Consider the following 21,135-nt stretch of genomic DNA (forward strand, 5'->3'; position numbering starts at 1 on the left):
CCTCCTTCCTCTTCTCTTGCTCATCCACCTCTCTTTACTTCTCCCCTTCTGTTTTCTCCCTCTACTTCCTTCCCCTCTTCTTCTTCTTTCTCACCCCAATCTTTTTTCTTCCTCCTATTTTGTCACTCTCCTTCCATCCTTTTCTCTTCCTCATTGCCCTCTCTTCTCTTCCTCCCCCTTGTTTACTTTCCTTCCACTTCTTTCTCACCTTCCTTCCTTCCACTTCTCTTACGGGTTCCTTTCTCTCCTTCCTTCCTCTTCACTTCCTCATCCCCTTCTCTATTCCTCCATTCTGCTTGCTTCCTTCCTTCCTCTTCTCTACCTCATCGCCCTCTCTTTTCTTCCTCCCCCTTGTTTCCTTTCCTTCCACTTCTCTTACGATTTCCTTTCCCTCCTGTCTTCCACTTCACTTACTCATCCCCTTCTCTATTTCCCCCGTTCTGCTTCCTTCCTTCCACTTTCTTCCTCATCCCCCTCTTTACTACCCTTCTCTTTTCTCTCCATCCTTCCTTCCTCTTCTCTACCTCTTTGCCCTCTCTTTTCTTCCTCCCCCTTGTTTCCTTTCCTTCCCCTCCTTACTGTTTCCTTTCCCTCCTGTCTGTTTCCTGTCTCACCACCATGTCCGTCCCCCCCCCCCCCCCCTCCAGGTATCTCCTTCATCCCCCGTGAGGTGGGCGAGCACCAGGTGAGCATCCTGAAGAACGGCCGCCACGTGGCCAACAGCCCCATCACCATCATGGTGGTCCAGTCCGAGATCGGCGACGCCAGCCAAGTCAAAGCTCACGGCGACGGCCTCGTCCAGGGGACCACCTTCGACAACGCCAGCTTCGTGGTCGACACGCGGGACGCCGGTCAGTGTGCCGGCGAACCCCCGGTGACCTTTTACCCCGCTGTGATAACTTGGTGTTGATTGGTCGAGGAGCCGCCCCGGTGTCTCACGTGTCCCGTGTCGCCGTGCAGGTTACGGCGGCCTGGCGCTGGCCATCGAGGGGCCCAGCAAGGTGGACATCCAGACGGAGGACTTGGAGGACGGCACGTGTCAGGTCGCCTACTGTCCGACGGAGCCGGGGAACTACATCGTCTCCATCCGCTTTGCAGAGGAACACGTGCCAGGTAAACAACAACAACAACAATGACTTTCTCTGTCGGTATTGTAGATTCTTCGTCTAGAAACATAGTTATTGATTCAAACTCCTTTTTTAAAGGTGAAATTGTAATGGTGATATTTTAAGTAAACCATTAAAGGGAAAACGTATTTATTGTGTGTGTGTGTGTGTGTGTGTGTGTGTCAACAGGAAGTCCGTTCACGGTGCGGGTCACGGGAGAGGGTCGTATCCGGGAGAGCATCACCCGGCGACAGAAGGCGGCGTCTGTTTCCAGCGTGGGGAGTGTGTGCGACCTCAGTCTGAAGATACCAGGTACACACACACACACACACACACACACACACACCTTTCCAACCTTGCTAATCTTAAGGCTCAAGGCGACCGATGGCCGTGTATTCTGTCCTTTCTTGATCTCCTTTCCATCCTTCCCTCTTCTTCTTCCTCCTTTCCTTTTATTTGTACATTCTGCCTTCTGCATTTTTCTCCTCTTTATCTCTTTGTGATTCTTCTTTTCCGCCTGAGCTTCTCCTTCTTTTCTCCTTCTATCCCTCTTCTCTTCCTCCTCTTCTTCCCCCTCGTCCTCCCTCCAGTGAGCTGGTTCCTCCTCGCCTCCTCTCGCTCCCTCCGGCCTCTCCGGTGTGGCGCTGGCTGGGGTTGACGAGGGGTCGTTGATGCCCGGGTGGAGGGTGCGTTGTAGGATCAAGGAAAAGAGAACAAAATAAGCTTGCTTGGCCGCACAAGGTTTCCTTATTTCCTTCCTCATTGTTTCCTTTCTCTTCACCACCACACCAAGTACTATGTATTTTATAAATAATTACACAGTTATTAAAACTCTCTCGCTCTGTCTTTGCAGCAATCGACCTGCAGGACGTCACTGCCGAGGTCACGTCCCCCTCCGGCGCCCGGCAGCCCGCCGAGCTGGTCGCCGTGGGCAACGACACCTACTGCGTGCGCTTCGTGCCCACGGAGATGGGCGTGCACAGCGTGAGCGTGAGGTACCGGGGCGTGCACGTGCCGGGCAGCCCCTTCCAGTTCACCGTGGGGCCCCTGGGAGAGGGCGGCGCCGCCAAGGTCAGAGCGGGAGGTCCCGGACTGGAGGGAGCACTGGCAGGGGAGCCAGGTACACACACACACACACACACACACACACACACATTCATAAACGCATGACGCTAGTTTACTTAGAAAATTCACACAGCAAAAAAAAGTGCTATTATTTAGCTTTTAACTTGCTTGATTATCATAAAATAAGAAAAGCTCGACTCGGTGGTCATGAAAAACTGTCAAATCTGTGGGAAAGAGCTCTCGGTGTTGTGGCTTTTTCTTCAGGTCACCGTCTCTCACTCTCTCTCTCACTCTCTCTCTCACTCTCTCTCTCACCCCAGCCGAGTTCAGTATCTGGACGAGGGAGGCCGGCGCCGGCGGTCTGTCCATCGCCGTGGAGGGGCCGAGCCGGGCGGAGATCTCCTTCGACGACCGCAAAGACGGCTCCTGCGGCGTTGCTTACGTCGCTCAGGACCCCGGTAGAGCCAACACGCACACACACACACACACACACACACACACATATGGTTGTCCGTCGACGGCAGGCTCTCTGAGCGACCTTGTGACCTCGTCTCCTCCTCTTCCTCCTCCCAGGTGACTATGAGATTTCCGTGAAGTTCAACGAGCAGCACATCCCCGACAGCCCCTTCCTCGTTCCCGTCGTCGCTCCGGCGAACGACGCCCGCCGCCTGGCTGTTACCGGCCTTCAGGTGAGGCACGAGGAGACACCTCCGCACCCAGCCGAGAGGGCTCCGCGGCGGGCACGGTTGCATAAAAAAAAAACCCAGCACGGGGAAGATGATGGGGGTGTGACGGTTCGACTGGTTTGGTTTATTGGGATTACATTTATGGGGGGGGGGGGGGAGCGTAAAATCAATACTGCCCTGAAATCCACTTTAAGGATGCAAACTTGATGATTTTTAGCTCCCAAAACCCCCACTTATGATCTCAAAATCAACACGGTTATTAAGTGAGCTTCAATGCCCTTACAGAGCCCACGTCAGTCGAACCTTTGCATTCGTACAGATAATCGGGGTAAATGTTAAATATTTCCCTTTTTTATGCAACTGGCCTCATGGACGTGACCACGGCCAGGCAAACGCACCGACTCCAGAGGCTCTGACGGGAACCACGAAGGTGGAAGTCTCAGTTATTTTCATTAGTTATGTAATTTATTATATAAAATGTAAGAAAATGTCTTTAAATTGTCCAACCTACCAAAAACAGCAAATAAATTAGATTTAACAATCCTGTAGAATAGGGGGGAAAAAAAGCTGCAAATTCAAAGATTGATTAATAAATATACAATTATTTGGTTATTTTAGTTAAGAATCGTGTTGGTCAACTAAATAATTCAATGTATAAATATATAATTTATTATTTAGATACTTTTCATTAGGGCTGCACGATATCAAAAATATATATTTTTTATTTATATGTGTATTTATATTTTTGATTTATACATATTTTTTGATTTATATGTTATGTTTTTTATTTAGATTGTATATTTAGATTTATTATTTTAATTTGTATATAAGTGCATCTTAGCTTACTTAGAAAAATATGACAATTCATCCACAAACCTATTATAATAATAAATTTGGTTAGTAAAAATCTCCCCTCTGGACCGTTTGCCTGGCTCTGGTCATCCCTCCTCCGTCTGGTGTGGAACTGCTGGTGTTTCTCTTGTGTTTCATTTAAAGGCTTTTTAACAGCACCGTCTTCATCATCATCATCATCAGCTCCTGGGTTGCCTAGTTACAGCAGACCGAGGCAGACCTCCTGCCGACTGTAGTTTGTTTATTGTCTTCTCGGTTCAGTCTGCAACGCGCTCATTATTATTATTTACGTCTTATCTTATAATTCATCAGTCAGCGTTCTTAAAGGGGCGGCGTGGAGCATGTGGCGCCATCTACTGGTGAGGTTGCAGATCGCAGTGTGTAGGAGTAACAATAAACAAACACGGTGCAATTCAAATTGACAGTAAGAAATATGGTAAATAAAGTGTATTATTAAAATAGCAAGTGTATTTTAATATCTAATTATAGTATAATGCCATTTTAAATCATTTTAAACTTTGCCAATTTTATTTAGTCTAAATTCTTGTGCGGTTGCATTTCTTTAAACGTTAAATTCCGTCAATAATTTACTATGTCACATCTTATTCTATTATAAATGTATGACGTGACTTTGGCTTCTTTCGTAAAATTAATCAGAGTTTTGTAGAAATAATATAATATTACTCTCAATTCTTCAAGAACCACATTCAAAGGATATAAGCAATATAATCTAAAATTATATAATATTTTTACTCTAAATCTGACATATTTACATTTCACATATAATTCACTTTTTTTTTTTGTACACTTGAGCATGTGGCATCAGCTGTCCAGGGAAGTAACCATGGTGATCTCTAAGCCAATGATGGAAATGCAGAAGGAGAAATATCTAAATACAGAGAAAACACAATAATTAAAATAATATACATGTTATGTAATACATATTACATAATAATATACATGTTATATACACCTCTGCCTCCGTCTGCTGAAGCTGCACCGACAGGAGCTCAGGTAAGAATAAGGGACGGAGAACAAAGAGGCGTGGAGAGAATTAGTAGTTCACGAGTGTGTGTGTGTGTGTGTGTGTGTGTGTGTGTGTGTGTCCGGCCTCGCTAGGAGTCTGGTCTGAAGGTGAATCACCCAGCATCCTTTGCGGTGCGTCTGAACGGCGCGCAGGGCAAGATGGAGGCCAAAGTCCACAGTCCCTCTGGAGCTCTGGAGGAGTGTGTCGTCACGGAGCTGGAAAGAGGTCTGTGTCTGCCTGTCTGTCTGCCTGCCTGCCTGTCTGTCTGCCTGCCTGCCTGTCTGTCTGCCTGCCTGTCTGTCTGGACTTCAGGTAACCAAATTTTCCGTCCCGTCCCTCCAGACAAGTACGCTATCCGGTTCATCCCCAGAGAGAACGGCGTCCACGCCATCGACGTCAAGTTCAACGGCTCTCACATCCCAGGTAGTCCTTTCCAGGTCCGAGTCGGAGAACCGGGACAGACCGGAGACCCCGGTCTGGTCTCGGCGTACGGGGCCGGACTGGAGAGAGGCACGACAGGTGGGTTCACCGCGTCCGTCTGTTACTAATGCGTAACGAAATTACGAATTTAATTGACCAAAGGACCTCAACACCGTGACAACCACGGCTGTTCTCTTTGACCCACCTGGCAGGAAACCAGTCGGAGTTCACCATCAACAACACCAAGGCGGGCCCCGGGGCGCTGGCCGTCACCATCGAGGGTCCGTCCAAGGTCAAGATGGACTGCAAGGAGGTTCCGGAGGGCTACAAGGTGCTGTACACCCCCATGGCGCCCGGCAACTACCTGATCAGCATCAAATACGGAGGACCGAACCACATCAGTGGCAGTCCCTTCAAGGCCAAAGTCACAGGTACGGTGGTGGACTCCACTCTTTCTGTCCGTTGACAGCTGAACGGATCTGAACCTGTTCAACGGTGACTTTAAGTTCCGGTTGCTTTCCCCTCCATTCTCTCAGGCTCTCGGCTGGTGAGCATAACCAACGCCAGCGAGACGTCGACCCTGACGGTGGATCCGGCGTTGAGGGCGTCCAGCATCAGCGCCGTGCCCTGGCTGACCAACTCCGACGCCAGCAAGGTGCTGAGCCGAGGGCCCGGCCTCGGCAAGGCCTTCGCAGGCCAGAGAGCCAACTTCTCAGTCGACTGCAGCAAGGCCGGTAAGGAAGACTCCGCCCACAACACGATGTCACTGTAGATTCACCTGCGATGTTGGCGTGAACCAATAAGGGAGAAGCCGGTCATTTGGGGGTAAACGCTTGCTGTTGTGATGGATTAGATCAGGAGTAAGTACCAGGATTCAACGTCCGGTTTGAGAGGTGAAGCTGAAGTGTCTTAACCCCGCATTCTCTCTCCTAACCAACAGGGGGCGACTCCTCTGGTTGTATAGAAGTCTATGCTTCATGTGTTAAAGCTGCATTCTCTCTCCTGATCACCAGGGGGCGACTCCTCTGGTTGTATAGAAGTATATGCTTCATGTGTTAAAGCTGCATTCTCTCTACTGACCACCAGGGGGCGACTCCTCTGGTTGTATAGAAGTCTATGCTTCATGTGTTAAAGCTGCATTCTCTCTCCTGATCACCAGGGGGCGACTCCTCTGGTTGTATAGAAGTATATGCTTCATGTGTTAAAGCTGCATTCTCTCTACTGACCACCAGGGGGCGACTCCTCTGGTTGTATAGAAGTCTATGCTTCATGTGTTAAAGCTGCATTCTCTCTACTGACCACCAGGGGGCGACTCCTCTGGTTGTATAGAAGTCTATATGCTCCATGTGTTGAAGCTGCGTCCTCTCTCCTCTCCCCAGGTAAGAACATGCTCCTGGTGGGGGTCCACGGCCCTCAGGCCCCCTGCGAGGAGGTCCTGGTCAAGCATGTGGGCAGCCTGCAGTACAACGTGAGCTACATGCTGAAGGAGCGGGGCAACTACGTCCTGGTGGTCAAGTGGGGCGAAGACCACGTCCCGGGCTCCCCCTTCAACGTCAGCGTCCCGTGATGCGCCAAGAAAAGAAGAAGAGGAAGAAAAAAAAAAAAAAAAAAAAACGCCGCCGCTGCCAAATCCTCCCCAACCATTTTGCATCCCCTGTTTTTGAGCGGGCGACATTAGTCGCACTGCGAGTTTACTGTCCAACGAACGAGGCGCTGAATAAAGTTTGTGTACATTTTTGCTTTCGGATGTCTCGATCTGCCAAACCACAATAATTTTAAAAAAATGGAGTTAAATGGAGACTCTGGTCTGTTAGTTGGACATATTTTCTGAAGGGAGTCGGGGAGGCCAAATGATGAAATATACAATAATCTGGCCTAAAGCTTGACTGGAAAAGCGAGATCTCGTTTTTTTTGATGCCCCTGAAAAAGATTAATTGAGACATTTTGCTCGATGGTGGTTCTCATACTTGAGATCGATGTAGAAGCTCGAAATCCAAACTGGATTTGGGGGAAAAAAAGGTTTTTGGACCCAGCCAAACTTTTGAAATACAAAAATATTTTAAAAAAATAAACTGAAATTACGCAGGTGAAAATTTGACGCGTTTAAACTTTGACTTCCGGGAGGTCACTTTTTGATCGTGAAGCTCTCGATAACACACACAAAACAGTCTTAACATCTCAATTACAAGCAGACAACTGGACCTGTGGACCGACTACTGATTATTGATTATTGTTTTTTTTTTTTTCTTAGTTCCCAGAATCCCGTGATTGCGTAACGTCGCCACAACGAATCAGTGACCGTTTAAAAAGCTGCTTTTTCCTGCACTGGACAACTGACTACTTAATCACGTGCTGTAGTTTTCACATGAATAGATCTGACCGGAGCATTTGGTCAAATATGTGTGTGTTTTTTATTATTATGTGTGTAAATCCTGTATAAATCATCAGGGTTTAAATCATCTCACCTGGATCTTGTTGCCTAATCGTTGCTACTTTTGATACTTGAGGATGTTTTTTTTCTATGGGGGAATAAATAACTTCTCATTTTGTATTAATGAATGGGTGTTTTTTTAAAAAAAATATGAAACGATACCCTGAGACGATGTACATTTGATAATTAAAAATCAACTGGAATTAAGGAGATTTGACTTTGTTGTTCTGGATTTCTTTCTCTTTTGTAAAGGGACCTTCAGCAGACTGAATAACTTTATCTTAAAAGTTTAATTTGGGTGTAATTTGCATGAATCTTTATGATTTCACAGGTGCATAAGATTAATAAATCGCTTGTTATACAAAGTGAGTTTTAAGTTATAGTTTAGCATGTTGAAAAAGTCATTAAAAAAAGAACTCCTCCCGTCTCCTCTCCTTGGACCTGATCCTGGGGGGGCTCCTGAGGGTTAGAGCCCTCATGGGGGTCAGGACAGGGACATCATGATCCAGGACCTGGCCCTGGGGGGCTCCTGAGGGTCAGATGAAAGGAGGTTCACCTGAACCCACTTCCTCCTGTCACAGAAAGCTTCAGATCCAGAGGAACATGAAGGTTCTAGTTCTTTACACAGAAAGATCTTTCTGCTTTAAAGATAAAGAAACATTTTAACCAAAACTTATTTTAATTCAACCTGTTCATGAACACATCGTATTAATAATGTGAGCACACGCACACGCACGTGAGTGTGTGTGTGTGCGCGTGTGTGTGTGTGTATCTTGATCAAACTTGTTTGTCTTGATTCTTGTGCGTGAGCTCACACTTCTACATAAATTCAGTTTATTTTGTATAGCCCAATATCACAAATTACAAATTTGCCTCAGAGGGCTTTACAATCTGTACACATACGACATCCCTGTCCCAGGACCTCACATCGAATCAGGAAAAACTCCCCAAAAATAACCTTTGACAGGGAAAAAAGTGAAGAAACCTTCAGGAGAGCAACAGAGGAGGATCCCTCTCCCCGGATGGACAGAAGCAATAGATGTCATGTGTACAGAATGAACAGCATTTACAAAGTTACATAAACACATTACATGAATATGACAATGTATGAATGGAACTCCAATCCATGAAACAGAAGGAGGTAGAGAGGAGGGGGGGCGGGGCGATCAGCAGGGCCAATGGCAGGAGGCCGGCTCACCAGGCATCAGACACCTCCAGGTCCAATGGACCCTATGAGACGTGAAGTCACAACGACTCCGGGGAGGAAGCAGAGTTAATAAGGTGCAATGGAGAGATGTAAATGTATCCATAAGGAGAGAGAGAAGAGGAGAGAGGTGCTCAGTGTATCCTAAAACATCCCCCAGCAGCCTATAAGCCTATAGCAGCATATCAAGGGGCTGGACCAGGGCAAACCTGATTCAGCCCTAACTATAAGCACTATCAAACAGGAAAGTCTTAAGTCTATTCTTGAATGAGGTGACTGTGTCTGCCTCCCGGACTGAAAGTGGAAGCTGGTTCCATAAAAGAGGAGCTTGATAACTGAAGGCTCTTGCTCCCATCCTACTTTTTAGGACTCTAGGAACCACAAGTAGCCCCGCATTTAGTGAGCGCAGCTCTCTAGTGGGGCAATATGGTACTACAAGCTCCTTAAGATATGATGGTGCATCACCAATCAAGGCTTTGTAGGTGAGGAGAAGAATTTTAAATGTGATTCTTGATTTTACAGGGAGCCAGTGCAGAGCAGCTAATACAGGAATAATGTGATCTCTTTTCTTAGTTTTTGTGAGTACACGAGCTGCAGCATTCTGGATCAACTGGAGGGATTTAAGAGACGTATTAGAGCAGCCTGATAATAAGGAGTTGCAGTAATCTAGTCTGGAAGTAACAAACGCGTGAACCAGCTTTTCTGCATCTTTTTGAGACAAGATGTGCCTGATTTTTGAAATGTTACGTAGATGAAAAAAAGCAATCCTTGAGATTTGCTTAACGTGGGAGTTAAAGGACAAGTCTCGGTCAAAGAAAACGCCTAGATTCTTTACAGTGGTATTGGATGCCAGGGCAATGCCATCTTCAGAAACCACATCACCAGATAATTGATCTCTGAGGTGTTCAGGGCCCAGTAAAATAACTTCAGTTTTGTCTGAGTTTAACATCAGGAAGTTGCAGGTCATCCATGTTTTTATGTCTTTAAGACATTCTTGAATTTTATCGAGCTGGTTGGTCTCCTCTGGTTTGATCGATAGATATAATTGAGTATCGTCTGCATAACAATTAAAGTTTATGGAGTGTTTCCTGATAATATTGCCCAAAGGAAGCATATATAAGGTAAATAAAATTGGTCCAAGCACAGAACCTTGTGGAACTCCGTGATTAACGTTGGTGGTCATTGAGGCTTCATCGTTTACAAATACAAATTGAGATCGATCTGATAAATAGGATTTAAACCAACTTAGTGCGGTACCTGAAATGCCGATCGACTGATCTGTAATAGGATGTCATGATCAATGGTGTCGAACGCAGCACTATGGTCTAATAATACCAGTAACGAGATGAGTCCTTTATCTGATGCAATTAGGAGGTCATTTGTAATTTTCACCAGTGCGGTCTCTGTGCTGTGGTGTTGTCTAAATCCTGACTGAAACTCCTCAAATAAACTATTCTGATGTAGGAAGTCGCACAACTGATTTGCGACTACTTTCTCAAGGATCTTAGAGAGGAAGGGAAGGTTAGAGATTGGTCTGTAGTTAGCCAACACCTCTGGATTAAGAGTGGGCTTTTTCAGGAGAGGTTTAATTACAGCTACTTTGAAGGAATGTGGTACATGGCCTGTTAGCAAAGACACATTAACAATATCCAGCAGAGAGGTGCCAATTAAAGGCAACACGTCTTTAAGCAGCCTCGTTGGGATGGGGTCTAAGAGACAGGTAGACGGTTTAGAAGTAGAAACCATTGAGGACAATTGGTCTAGGTTAATGGGAGAAAAGCTATCCAAATATACACCAGGGCATACAGCCGTTTCCAAGGCCACTCCTCTTGATGACAGATCGGCAGTAGTTAAGGGCAAGAGAGCATCAATCTAGACTCTAATAGTTAAAATCTTTTCATTGAAGAAGTTCATGAAGTCATTACTACTGAGGTCTATATGAATACACGGCTCCACAGAGCTGTGACTCTCTGTCAGCCTGGCTACAGTGCTAAAGAGAACCCTGGGGTTGTTCTTATTTTTCTCTATTACTGATGAGTAATAGGCTGCTCTGGCATTACGGAGAGCCTTTTTATATGTTTTAAGACTATCTCGCCAAACTAAGCGTGATTCTTCCAGACGTGGTATTGAATCAAATGCAGAAGGAATCGCTTCTATAAATTTAGCTACAGCACTGTCAGTTAGACATCTGGTGTAAACTTTTGACTAACGGTGTACACTCCGGGAGTATGAACTCAAAACATATGAGGTAATGGTCTGACAGAAGAGGGTTCTGTGGGAAGACCTCCAAATGCTCAATGTCAATGCCATATGCAAGAACAAGGTTGAGGGTGTGGCCAAAGCAGTGAGTGGGTTTCTGTACTCTGACAGAAGCCAATCGAGTCCAACAATGAGATAAATGCAATACTAAGGCAATCATTGTCAATATCCACATGAATATTAAAATCTCCTACAATAATAACCTTATCAGTTTTAAGGACTAAACTTGATAAACACTCAGAAAATTCAGATATAAATTCTGAATATGGACCTGGTGGCCGGTACAGTATAACAAATAGAATTGGCTGTAATGTTTTACAGGTTGGATGTGAAAGACTAAGAACAAGGCTTTCAAATGAGTTGTAGTTTAGTTTAGGTTTAGGATTCATTAATAGGCTTGAGTCAAAGATGGCTGCTACTCCACCTCCTCGGCCGGTGCCTCGAGGAATGTGAGTATTAATATGACTTGGAGGAGTTGATTCATTTAGGCTGACATATTCTTCATGCCTCAGCCAGGTTTCAGTAGGACACAATAAATCAATGTGATTATCTGATATTAAATCATTTACTAATACAACTTTAGATGACAGATATCTAATATTTAGGAGTCCACATTTAATTCTTTTCTTTTGTTGCACTGTGGCAGTAGTGATGTTAACCTTTATGAGGTTATTTTGTATGACTCCTCTTCTGGTTACTTTTGATTTAATTAATTTAAGTGGCCGTGGGACAGACACAGTCTCTATAGAGTTAAGGTTAAGGGTGGGTAACTGCTCGAATGGAAGTGCAGAGAAGGGTGGAAGACTACAACTCTGCTTCTGCTTCCTGGTCTGAACTCTGGGTCATGGATTAAGTCCGCTAATCAACTTGGCCATGTTCGCAGAAATGAGACGCGCTCCATCCCAAGTTGGATGAATGCCGTCTCGACTCATCAGATCAGGCTTTCCCCAGAAAGTCTGCCAGTTATCTATGTAACCCACATTGTTTGCTGGGCACCACCTGGACAACCAGCGGTTGAATGACGACATGCGGCTATACATGTCATCATTGATCAGATTGGGGAGAGGGCCAGAGAAAACTACGGTGTCCGACATTGTCTTGGCATAAGTACACACCGATTCCACATTAATTTTAGTGACCTCCGACCCTCTGGCCCCCGGGATGCATATGACTTTGGTCCCTGGCTTCCCTATCTTCACGTTTCTGACTATGGAGCTACCTATAACCAGAGTGGGTTTCTCAGCGGGTGCGTCGCTGAGTGGGGAAAACTGGTTCGAAACGTGAAGAGGTTGGCGGTGCTCAGTGGGATTCTGTTTAGACTTAAAACCCTTTCGAACAGTCACCCAGCCATCCGGCTGCTCGGGGGCTGCCGGGGGACAGCTAACAGAGGCTAATGCTAAAGGCTTCGCACCGGCTATGGGGGGAGGCGGGCTAACTAGCGTAACTGTCTGAGCTTCGATGGTGCGGAGCCGTGCATCTAACCCACTTAGAACTGCCTCCAACCAGCAAATGAACTACACTTGTTGCAGGTACCATTATCATTAAGGGAGGCAGAGGAATAGCTCTACATGAGACACTCTGAGCAAGAGGGAGCGAGAGGGGGAGAGGAAGACATCGCGAGCTGCTAAGCTGGCAACCGGAAGTGATGCAATACGCTTACCGGAAAAGAGAGAGCGATGCGTTCAGGAACCTCAAGTGTTGTTTCAGTTTAGACTTCATTTAGAGTCGACGGAGCAGAAGGAGAGAAGCTGAAGCAGAGTGAGTGTGTGTGAGAGTGTGTGTGTGTGTGTGTGTGTGTGTGAGTGAGTGAGTGAGTGAGTGAGTGAGTGAGTGTGCGTGTGTGTGTGTGTGTGTGTGTGAGTGAGTGAGCGAGATTTTGCGTGTGTGTGTGTGTGTGTGTGTGAGTGAGTGAGTGAGAGTGTGCGTGTGTGTGTGTGTGTGTCTCTCGATCAAACTTGATTCTTGTGCCGTGAGCTCACAGTCAGTGTTCCTGTTTAACTCTCAGACTGACGTCAGATCAGAAGATGAGTGGTTATGAGGAGGAAGAGGAGGACAGAGCAGAGTCTCCAGGATCCATCTGTCAGTCTATGAAGAGTCATCGGTCCAAAGATGCTCCTCCGGACCTCAGTCCTGAACCTGGACCCTCAGACTCAGAGTAAGAGAACTTCTATGAACTCCTTCAGAACAACTCATGTTCACTTCCTGGACCTCTGACAATGTTTCTATAGATTTAGAGATGTAGAGTTTGAGGTTCTTCGTCTTCGTCTCAGTGACAGCTGTCAGTCACCTAGAAAGGCTGTGGTGTAATCCAAGAGGACTAATACACACTTTAAAGCCTTCTATATATATGCAGTACAGTAGTTTGTGTATTCAGATCTACTTTAAGGTCTTTGTTGTTATCAAAGATTCATTCTGAATTAAACCCTCTTGATGTTTGCAGAGTTCAGTCCAGAGCAGAGTCTCCAGGATCCATCTGTCAGTCTATGAAGAGTCATCGGTCCAAAGATGCTCCTCCGGACCTCAGTCCTGAACCTGGACCCTCAGACTCAAAGTAAGAGAACTTTTATGAACTAGCCTCACACATGTCCAGCTCTTCTAACCTCACTGACTCGAGCTAAAGCTTGAAGACTCTGAGACTCAGTAAAGGACCCAATCAGCTCTCTTTCATGAGGACTTTTACTTTGAAGGAGCTGCAGGAAGTGTTGACTTTGTTTAAACAAAGTACAGACCGATCACTACATGTTTCATCAGGAAAGCAGCTCATTATTGTTTATGAAAGCAGGAGAGTTGAAATAAAAGAACTGTTCATTCCAGACTGAACAGAAACGTAATAAAACTTGAACTGAACTTCTGAGCTTCTACACTTTGGTCCAAATCTGGATGTTTTCATCACCAACCAAGAAATCATTTTAGTGATAAAGAAATGTCTCCACAGAACGAGGAAGATGAGTCCTGTTCCTGAGGAGGAGCTGATGTCCAGAACCAGAACCAGAGCTGGACCGCAGACAGCCAGTGAGAGCAGCACTGTACAAAGTAAGCTGTCCATGTCTCTGCTGATGTCTTCATGTCTGCAAACAGGAAGTGTGGTTCTCATACATGAACTCTTGTTTAAGATCTGCTCCAGCTCTGCATCACTGTTCTTCTTTGACAGACAATCTGAACCCAAAATACATAAAACATGTGAAAAACTGTTATGATATAGCTGTTGTGGCACTACTTGGTAACGGGGACACCGTGGGCCAGATGCACCAGCTTTGCAAACAAAATGAACAAAAGGCGAGCTTTAACAACAAAAGCTTGCAGCAAAAACCACAACTGACAAGCACGTGAAACCAGGAACTGGAAGGCTGAGCATGAGATCGAAGGCAGATGGGGGCAGGGGACACCGGCGAAGCCTCTCAGGAGGGCAACCAGACCAGAGGGCTGTTGGGGGAGCAGGTCTGGAGATTGGCGGGGGATGACTGGAGAATGGCCAGGAACTAGGAGACCGGCAGCGAAGGCTGGAACACTCTAGAGGAGGTCTATTGGAGGCCGGGGTTTGCAGGCTGGGAAGTTCCCCAAATTCAAGACACCAGGCAGGCAGGTAAAATGAAGAAAAGACAAGTTTGAAACAAAAAGTGAAAGTAAACAAAAAAAAAAAAAAAATCCTGCAATGTACATGCTCGGAAGTACCTTTTGTTAGGGCTTTACCATGTGGTTGAAACAAAGAGAGGCCTGCATGTCATTTTGAATGACCTGGTTTTCACTTTTCTAACCCCCATCATGCGTTAACATTTTTGGATCCCAAAGGAGAAACGGATAACTTGCCCCGTGTTCTGCCACTTTAACCTGCAGAACGAATTTCCGTCGACATTCGCCGTTTTCTCCGCCGCCAGACGAGAATCAGATCGCCGGGTAACCCTCCGAGAGGCCGGTACTGTCCCCGGTCCTAGGAAAAGAGGAATTCCGCCTACAAGTCCAAAGAACGAATCCCCGGTGTCATACGGAGGATTCGTCAAAATAAAACAGGAAAACCGACCATGTAAAAACCCAGCACCATGACGGAGACGGTCTAATCCCTCAAACCAAAACCACGTCTGTAGCTTCACTGACTGGATCAACAGGTGACCAGAGAGAAAGCTCTCTGTGTTCACATCTCACCACTGTTGTAGCTTCTAACGGGATCAAACTGAAAGTTACCTCGTCTGTACCTTCAGATATCGGCCTGATTTTGTTTGTTTCCTGATTGTTTTCGTCAAATCAATATCATATCTTCTTCATATGTTCTCTCTTGTGTCTCTGGTTCAGCAGATCCTGGTCTACAGGAGGTTTTAGATGAACACAAGATCAGTCTGAAGAAGAGATGTGAACGTGTGACTGAAGGAAGCGGTGAAACAGGAAGTGGAACCCTCCTCAACAGCATCTACACGGAGCTCTACATCACAGAGGGACAGAGTGAAGAGGTCAATACCCAACATGAGGTGAGGCAGCTCGAGTCGGCTTCCAAGAAGAAGACCCTCCAAGACACTCCCATCAAGTGCCACGACATCTTCAAAGCCTCAGCTGACCAACGGAGACGCATCAGAGTGGTTCTGACCAACGGCGTCGCTGGCGTTGGAAAAACCTTCTCGGTGCAGAAGTTCACTCTGGACTGGGCCGAGGGTTTGGAGAACCAGGATGTGGGTCTGGTGGTTGTGCTTTCGTTCAGGGAGCTGAACCTGATCAAAGAGGAGCGGTACAGTCTTCTCAAGCTGCTCCATGTGTTCCATCCAACATTACAGAAGGTCACAGCAGAGGAGCTCTCTGGCTGGAAGGTTCTGTTCATCTTTGATGGTCTGGATGAAAGCAGAATGGCTTTGGATTTCATCAACAATGAGGTTGTGTGTGATGTCACCCAGGAGGCATCGGTCAACGTGCTGCTGACGAACCTCATCGAGGGGAATCTGCTTCCCTCGGCTCTCGTCTGGATAACTTCCAGACCTGCAGCAGCCAATCAGATCCCTCCTACTCGTGTTGACAGGCTAACAGAAGTACGAGGCTTCACCGACCTCCAGAAGGACGAGTACTTCAGGAGGAGATTCAGTGATGCAGAGCTGTGCAGCACCATCATCTCACACATCAAGACATCCAGAAGCCTCCACATCATGTGTCTGATCCCAGTCTTCTGCTGGATCACTGCTACAGTTCTGGAACACATGTGGACTGCAGGCCAGAGAGGAGAGCTGCCCAAGACCCTGACCGACATGTACTCACACTTCCTGCTGGTCCAGACAAAGAGGAAGAAGCAGAAGTACCACGAGGGACACGAGACGAGTCCTCAGGAGCTGATGGAGGATGACGGGGAAGTTCTCCTGAAGCTGGGGAGGCTGGCGTTTGAACATCTGGAGAAAGGAAACATCATGTTCTACCAAGAAGACCTGGAGCAGTGTGGTCTAGATGTCACAGAGGCCTCGGTGTTCTCAGGAGTCTGTACAGAGATCTTCAGAAGAGAGAGTGTGATCTTCCAGAAAACTGTCTACTGCTTTGTTCACCTGAGTGTTCAAGAGTTCCTGGCTGCCGTCTACATGTTCCACTGTTTCACACAAAAGAAAATAAAGGTACTGGACGACTTCCTGGGAGAAGACTGGAATTACAAGGACAGTTCCTCATCCTTGGATAGTAGTTCATCTGGGAGTGAGGAGGAAAATGATGGTGACATGTACCAGCTTTGTGGTGAATATGATGAAAATGATTCATCCCTGGAGGACTTCCTGGTTAGAGCCATGGAGAAATCCCTCAAAAGTAAAAATGGCCACCTGGACCTGTTAGTCCACTTCCTTCATGGCCTCTCTCTAGAGTCCAACCAGAGAGTCTTAGGAGGCCTGCTGGGTCAGACAGACAACCGTCCAGAAACCATCCAGAGAGTCATCAACAACCTGAAAAAGATGAACAGTGATGCAATCTCTCCTGACAGAAGCATCAACATCTTCCACTGTCTGATGGAGATGAAGGACCTATCAGTTCATCAGGAGATCCAGGAGTTCCTGAAGTCAGAGAACCGATCAGAAGAGATCCTCTCAGAGATCCAGTGCTCAGCTCTGGCCCACATGCTGCAGATGTCAGAGGAGGTTCTGGATAAGTTGGACCTGAACCAGTACAACACATCAGAGGAGGGACGACGGAGACTGATTCCAGCTGTGAGGAACTGCAGAAAGGCTGAGTGAGTCCAGATGTGATTAACTTTATGAATCAGTGTAGATGAGTTTAGTTCTTCTAACATAGAAACTGAATTGTGGACTCTACAGGAAGACTGTAATTGAGGGCCGATTAGTATGGAGTCAAATCCAGGCCAATAATTTTGTTCGTAGCAACATTAACATTTAACAAGTATGTACAATATAAAAAACAATGAATTTGGGATAGTGACTAATTGTTCATCAGAGGGCCGGCCAGTGGAAAGCAGCTGTTCCTGGACCATATAGTGCTCCGTAGCGCCCCCAGAGGGTGTGAAGGGTCTGCAGTGATCTTTCCAGACCACTTCCTGACTCTGGAGGTGTACAAGTCCAGGATGGAGGGCAGGCTGGAACCAATAGTTCTGTCTGCAGACCCGAGTGTCCGTTTTAGTCTGTTACGACCCTTTGTCTTCCTTCATCTGCACCATTCAAGTAAAACTAAGATTAAAAGTCTGCAGACGAGAGAAAAAGACGAGTTCTTGTTTCATGTGAAACACAGTGAGATGAGATCAGCTGAACCACTGAAGAGCTAATGTTCTGGCACTTGAATGGAACTTACTTATGGTATTACTTGTGGTATTACTTATGGTATTACTTATGGTATTACTTGTGGTATTACTTGTGGTATTACTTGAGGTATTACTTGTGGTATTACTTGAGGTATTACTTATGGTATTACTTGTGGTATTACTTGTGGTATTACTTGTGGTATTACTTATGGTATTACTTGTGGTATTACTTATGGTATTACTTGTGGTATTACTTGTGGTATTACTTATGGTATTACTTGTGGTATTACTTGTGGTATTACTTATGGTATTACTTGTGGTATTACTTGTGGTATTACTTGTGGTATTACTTATGGTAGTTTTGTAGTTTGGCTTTCTTGAAGAAACGTTACTTTCTTGATTCTTGTTGTTCTGAGTTTGTACTCATGGTTAAATGCACTTATTGTAAGTCGCTTTGGATAAAAGCGTCAGCTAAATGACATGTAATAATATTAATAATATGTAATAATGTTCATCAATACAGGAAGCAGTAAGTCAATAATAAATGTCCCCTTTCATCATAACATGTTGTAATATTTGTGTCACTACAGTCTTTCTGCCTGTCGACTCTCAGAGACTCACTATGAAGTTGTGGTCTCAGCTCTGAAGTCCAACCCCTCCAGTCTGAGAGACCTGGACCTGAGTTACAAGCACTTGCAGGATTCAGGAGTGAAGCTGCTGTCTGCTGGACTGGAGAGTCCACATTGTAGACTGGAGACTCTGAGGTCAGTTCACTCACTGGGAGGTTTCAGGATGTCCACGAAAAAACAAAAGCAGAATATCTGTTGGAGGGGCAGAACGTGGAGACATGACGTGATTGACAGGAGAGTGTTTAGCTTCCACAGACTCACATGGTGGTCCAGCAGTCCGTGAAGGTGACGTCAGTCCTTGATTCAGTTTGATTTGTTTTGTAGTTCCATGCCTCTCGTGTCCTGTAAGAACTTCACTTCTTGCCCTCTAGTGTTTCCGGCCAGTGTGATTACCTGTTCACTATTACCCCTCCTCCTCCCTAGTGGATTTAGTCTGTGGGCTCCCTTTTGTCTTAGTATCTCTGTGTCTAGCTTTTTAGTATTTGACCCCTTCTGATCTTTGTTACCTGCCTTTCTTTTTTCCTGACAGCCTTTTGCCCCTTGTTTGTTTGCCTGACTTCTTACCTGTGGAGCAAACCTCCGCTCAGTCAATTTGTATTTAATTATGGTGATTGGTTATGAATGGATTATAATCCATCCATCCATCCATCCATTTTCAATACCGCTTATCCTCATTAGGGTCGCGGGGGCACTGGAGCCTATCCCAGCTGACATAGGGCGAAGGCAGGGGACACCCTGGACAGGCCGCCAGTCCATCGAGGGTGGATTATAATCTTCATCTTTTATTCTTTATTCAGGTTGTGGGACTGCTGGATGTCGGAGATCAGCTGTTCTTCTCTGGCCTCAGTTCTGAAGTCCAGCCCCTCCAGTCTGAGAGAACTGGATCTGAGTGTAAACAACCTGAAGGATTCAGGAGTGAAGCTGCTGTCTGCTGGACTGGAGAGTCCACATTGTAGACTGGAGACTCTGAGGTCAGACACCATTCTTTACTTCAGTGCTGAGATTAATAATGTAAAAGTTATGTTGACACTAAACTGCAGACATCCGGTTGATATCCTTCGGATCCACACGGAGGCTGAGGTGGAATAGTCCACAAGGTGACGTCCTATGTCCTTTCCCATGATGCACTTACACCATGGACTGTTTATTAAAAGTGGACGTAGTCATCTGGAGTGAGGAAGAGACTCCGTATAAGTCTCTGGTGTCGACTTTGTAGCCCCGCCCCTAAAGTATCCCCTGCTTTATGGTCTGTTTGACTCTAAATGACCATCATTTACTAAATGAACATCACGCTGTATTGAAGAAGACTTGAAACTAGAGATTAAGACCAAACACTAATGTTTACAATGTTTACTGAGGGAATACATCAAGAGAAGTAGAGTCATTTATATAGACTTCTATACAACCAGAGGAGTCACCCCCTGGTGGTCAGGAGAGAGAATGCAGCTTTAACACATGAAGCATAGACTTCTATACAACCAGAGGAGTCGCCCCCTGGTGGTCAGGAGAGAGAATGCAGCTTTAACACATGAAGCATAGACTTCTATACAACCAGAGGAGTCGCCCCCTGGTGGTCAGGAGAGAGAATGCAGCTTTAACACATGAAGGATATACTTCTATACAACCAGAGGAGTCGCCCCCCTGGTGGTCAGGAGAGAGAATGCAGCTTTAACACATGAAGCATAGACTTCTATACAACCAGAGGAGTCGCCCCCTGGTGGTCAGGAGAGAGAATGCAGCTTTAACACATGAAGCATTGACTTCTATACAACCAGAGGAGTCGCCCCCTGGTGGTCAGGAGAGAGAATGCAGCTTTAACACATGAAGCATAGACTTCTATACAGCCAGAGGAGTCGCCCCCTGGTGGTCAGGAGAGAGAATGCAGCTTTAACACATGAAGCATAGACTTCTATACAACCAGAGGAGTCGCCCCCTGGTGGTCAGGAGAGAGAATGCAGCTTTAACACATGAAGCATAGACTTCTATACAACCAGAGGAGTCGCCCCCTGGTGGTCAGGAGAGAGAATGCAGCTTTAACACATGAAGCATAGACTTCTATACAACCAGAGGAGTCGCCCCCTGGTGGTCAGGAGAGAGAATGCAGCTTTAACACATGAAGCATAGACATCTATACAACCAGAGGAGTCGCCCCCTGGTGGTCAGGAGAGAGAATGCAGCTTTAACACATGAAGCATAGACATCTATACAACCAGAGGAGTCGCCCCCTGGTGGTCAGGAGAGAGAATGCAGCTTTAACACATGAAGCATAGACTTCTATACAACCAGAGGAGTCGCCCCCTGGTGGTCAGGAGAGAGAATGCAGCTTTAACACATGAAGCATAGACTTCTATACAACCAGAGGAGTCGCCCCCTGGTGGTCAGGAGAGAGAATGCAGCTTTAACACATGAAGCATAGACTTCTATACAACCAGAGGAGTCGCCCCCTGGTGGTCAGGAGAGAGAATGCAGCTTTAACACATGAAGCATAGACTTCTATACAACCAGAGGAGTCGCCCCCTGGTGGTCAGGAGAGAGGATGCAGCTTTAACACATGAAGGATATACTTCTATACAACCAGAGGAGTCGCCCCCCTGGTGGTCAGGAGAGAGAATGCAGCTTTAACACATGAAGCATAGACTTCTATATAACCAGAGGAGTCGCCCCCTGGTGGTCAGGAGAGAGAATGCAGCTTTAACACATGAAGCATAGACTTCGTTTTTTTTTTTCATCCTTGCATATTAAACATCTTTGAAACT

The 21,135-nt window shown here is 46.1% G+C and overlaps 2 protein-coding genes across 8 annotated transcripts in view; both read left to right on the plus strand.

Moving 5' to 3' along the window:
* The window catches only part of LOC117730349 (filamin-B), a 47,550-nt gene extending 39,749 nt beyond the window's left edge, over positions 1-7,801 (plus strand). For both annotated transcript variants that reach the window (XM_034532011.1, XM_034532012.1), the window contains 11 exons: positions 648-851; positions 961-1,113; positions 1,296-1,418; positions 1,960-2,226; positions 2,492-2,629; positions 2,745-2,860; positions 4,829-4,961; positions 5,079-5,255; positions 5,369-5,587; positions 5,693-5,890; positions 6,536-7,801. In XM_034532011.1, the coding sequence (XP_034387902.1) occupies positions 648-851; positions 961-1,113; positions 1,296-1,418; positions 1,960-2,226; positions 2,492-2,629; positions 2,745-2,860; positions 4,829-4,961; positions 5,079-5,255; positions 5,369-5,587; positions 5,693-5,890; positions 6,536-6,723 (1,916 nt within the window). In that variant the 3' untranslated portion in view covers positions 6,724-7,801. The remainder of the gene's footprint in view (positions 1-647; positions 852-960; positions 1,114-1,295; positions 1,419-1,959; positions 2,227-2,491; positions 2,630-2,744; positions 2,861-4,828; positions 4,962-5,078; positions 5,256-5,368; positions 5,588-5,692; positions 5,891-6,535) is intronic.
* Positions 7,802-12,675: 4,874 nt separating this feature from the next.
* Positions 12,676-21,135, plus strand: part of LOC117730857 (NACHT, LRR and PYD domains-containing protein 12-like) — a 9,822-nt gene continuing 1,362 nt past the window's right edge. The window contains exons 1-7 of one of the 6 annotated variants that reach the window (XM_034532872.1): positions 12,676-12,808; positions 13,056-13,205; positions 13,491-13,601; positions 13,986-14,083; positions 15,338-17,228; positions 18,341-18,514; positions 19,177-19,350. In XM_034532872.1, the coding sequence (XP_034388763.1) occupies positions 13,075-13,205; positions 13,491-13,601; positions 13,986-14,083; positions 15,338-17,228; positions 18,341-18,514; positions 19,177-19,350 (2,579 nt within the window). In that variant the 5' untranslated portion in view covers positions 12,676-12,808; positions 13,056-13,074. Of the gene's footprint in view, positions 12,809-12,897; positions 13,206-13,490; positions 13,602-13,985; positions 14,084-15,337; positions 17,229-18,340; positions 18,515-19,176; positions 19,635-21,135 lie in introns of those variants that run through there. The other 5 variants (XM_034532871.1, XM_034532866.1, XM_034532869.1 and 2 more) reach the window with 5 other exon arrangements.

Source organism: Cyclopterus lumpus, chromosome 5 (genome assembly GCF_009769545.1).
Source record: "Cyclopterus lumpus isolate fCycLum1 chromosome 5, fCycLum1.pri, whole genome shotgun sequence".
NCBI lineage: Eukaryota > Metazoa > Chordata > Actinopteri > Perciformes > Cyclopteridae > Cyclopterus > Cyclopterus lumpus.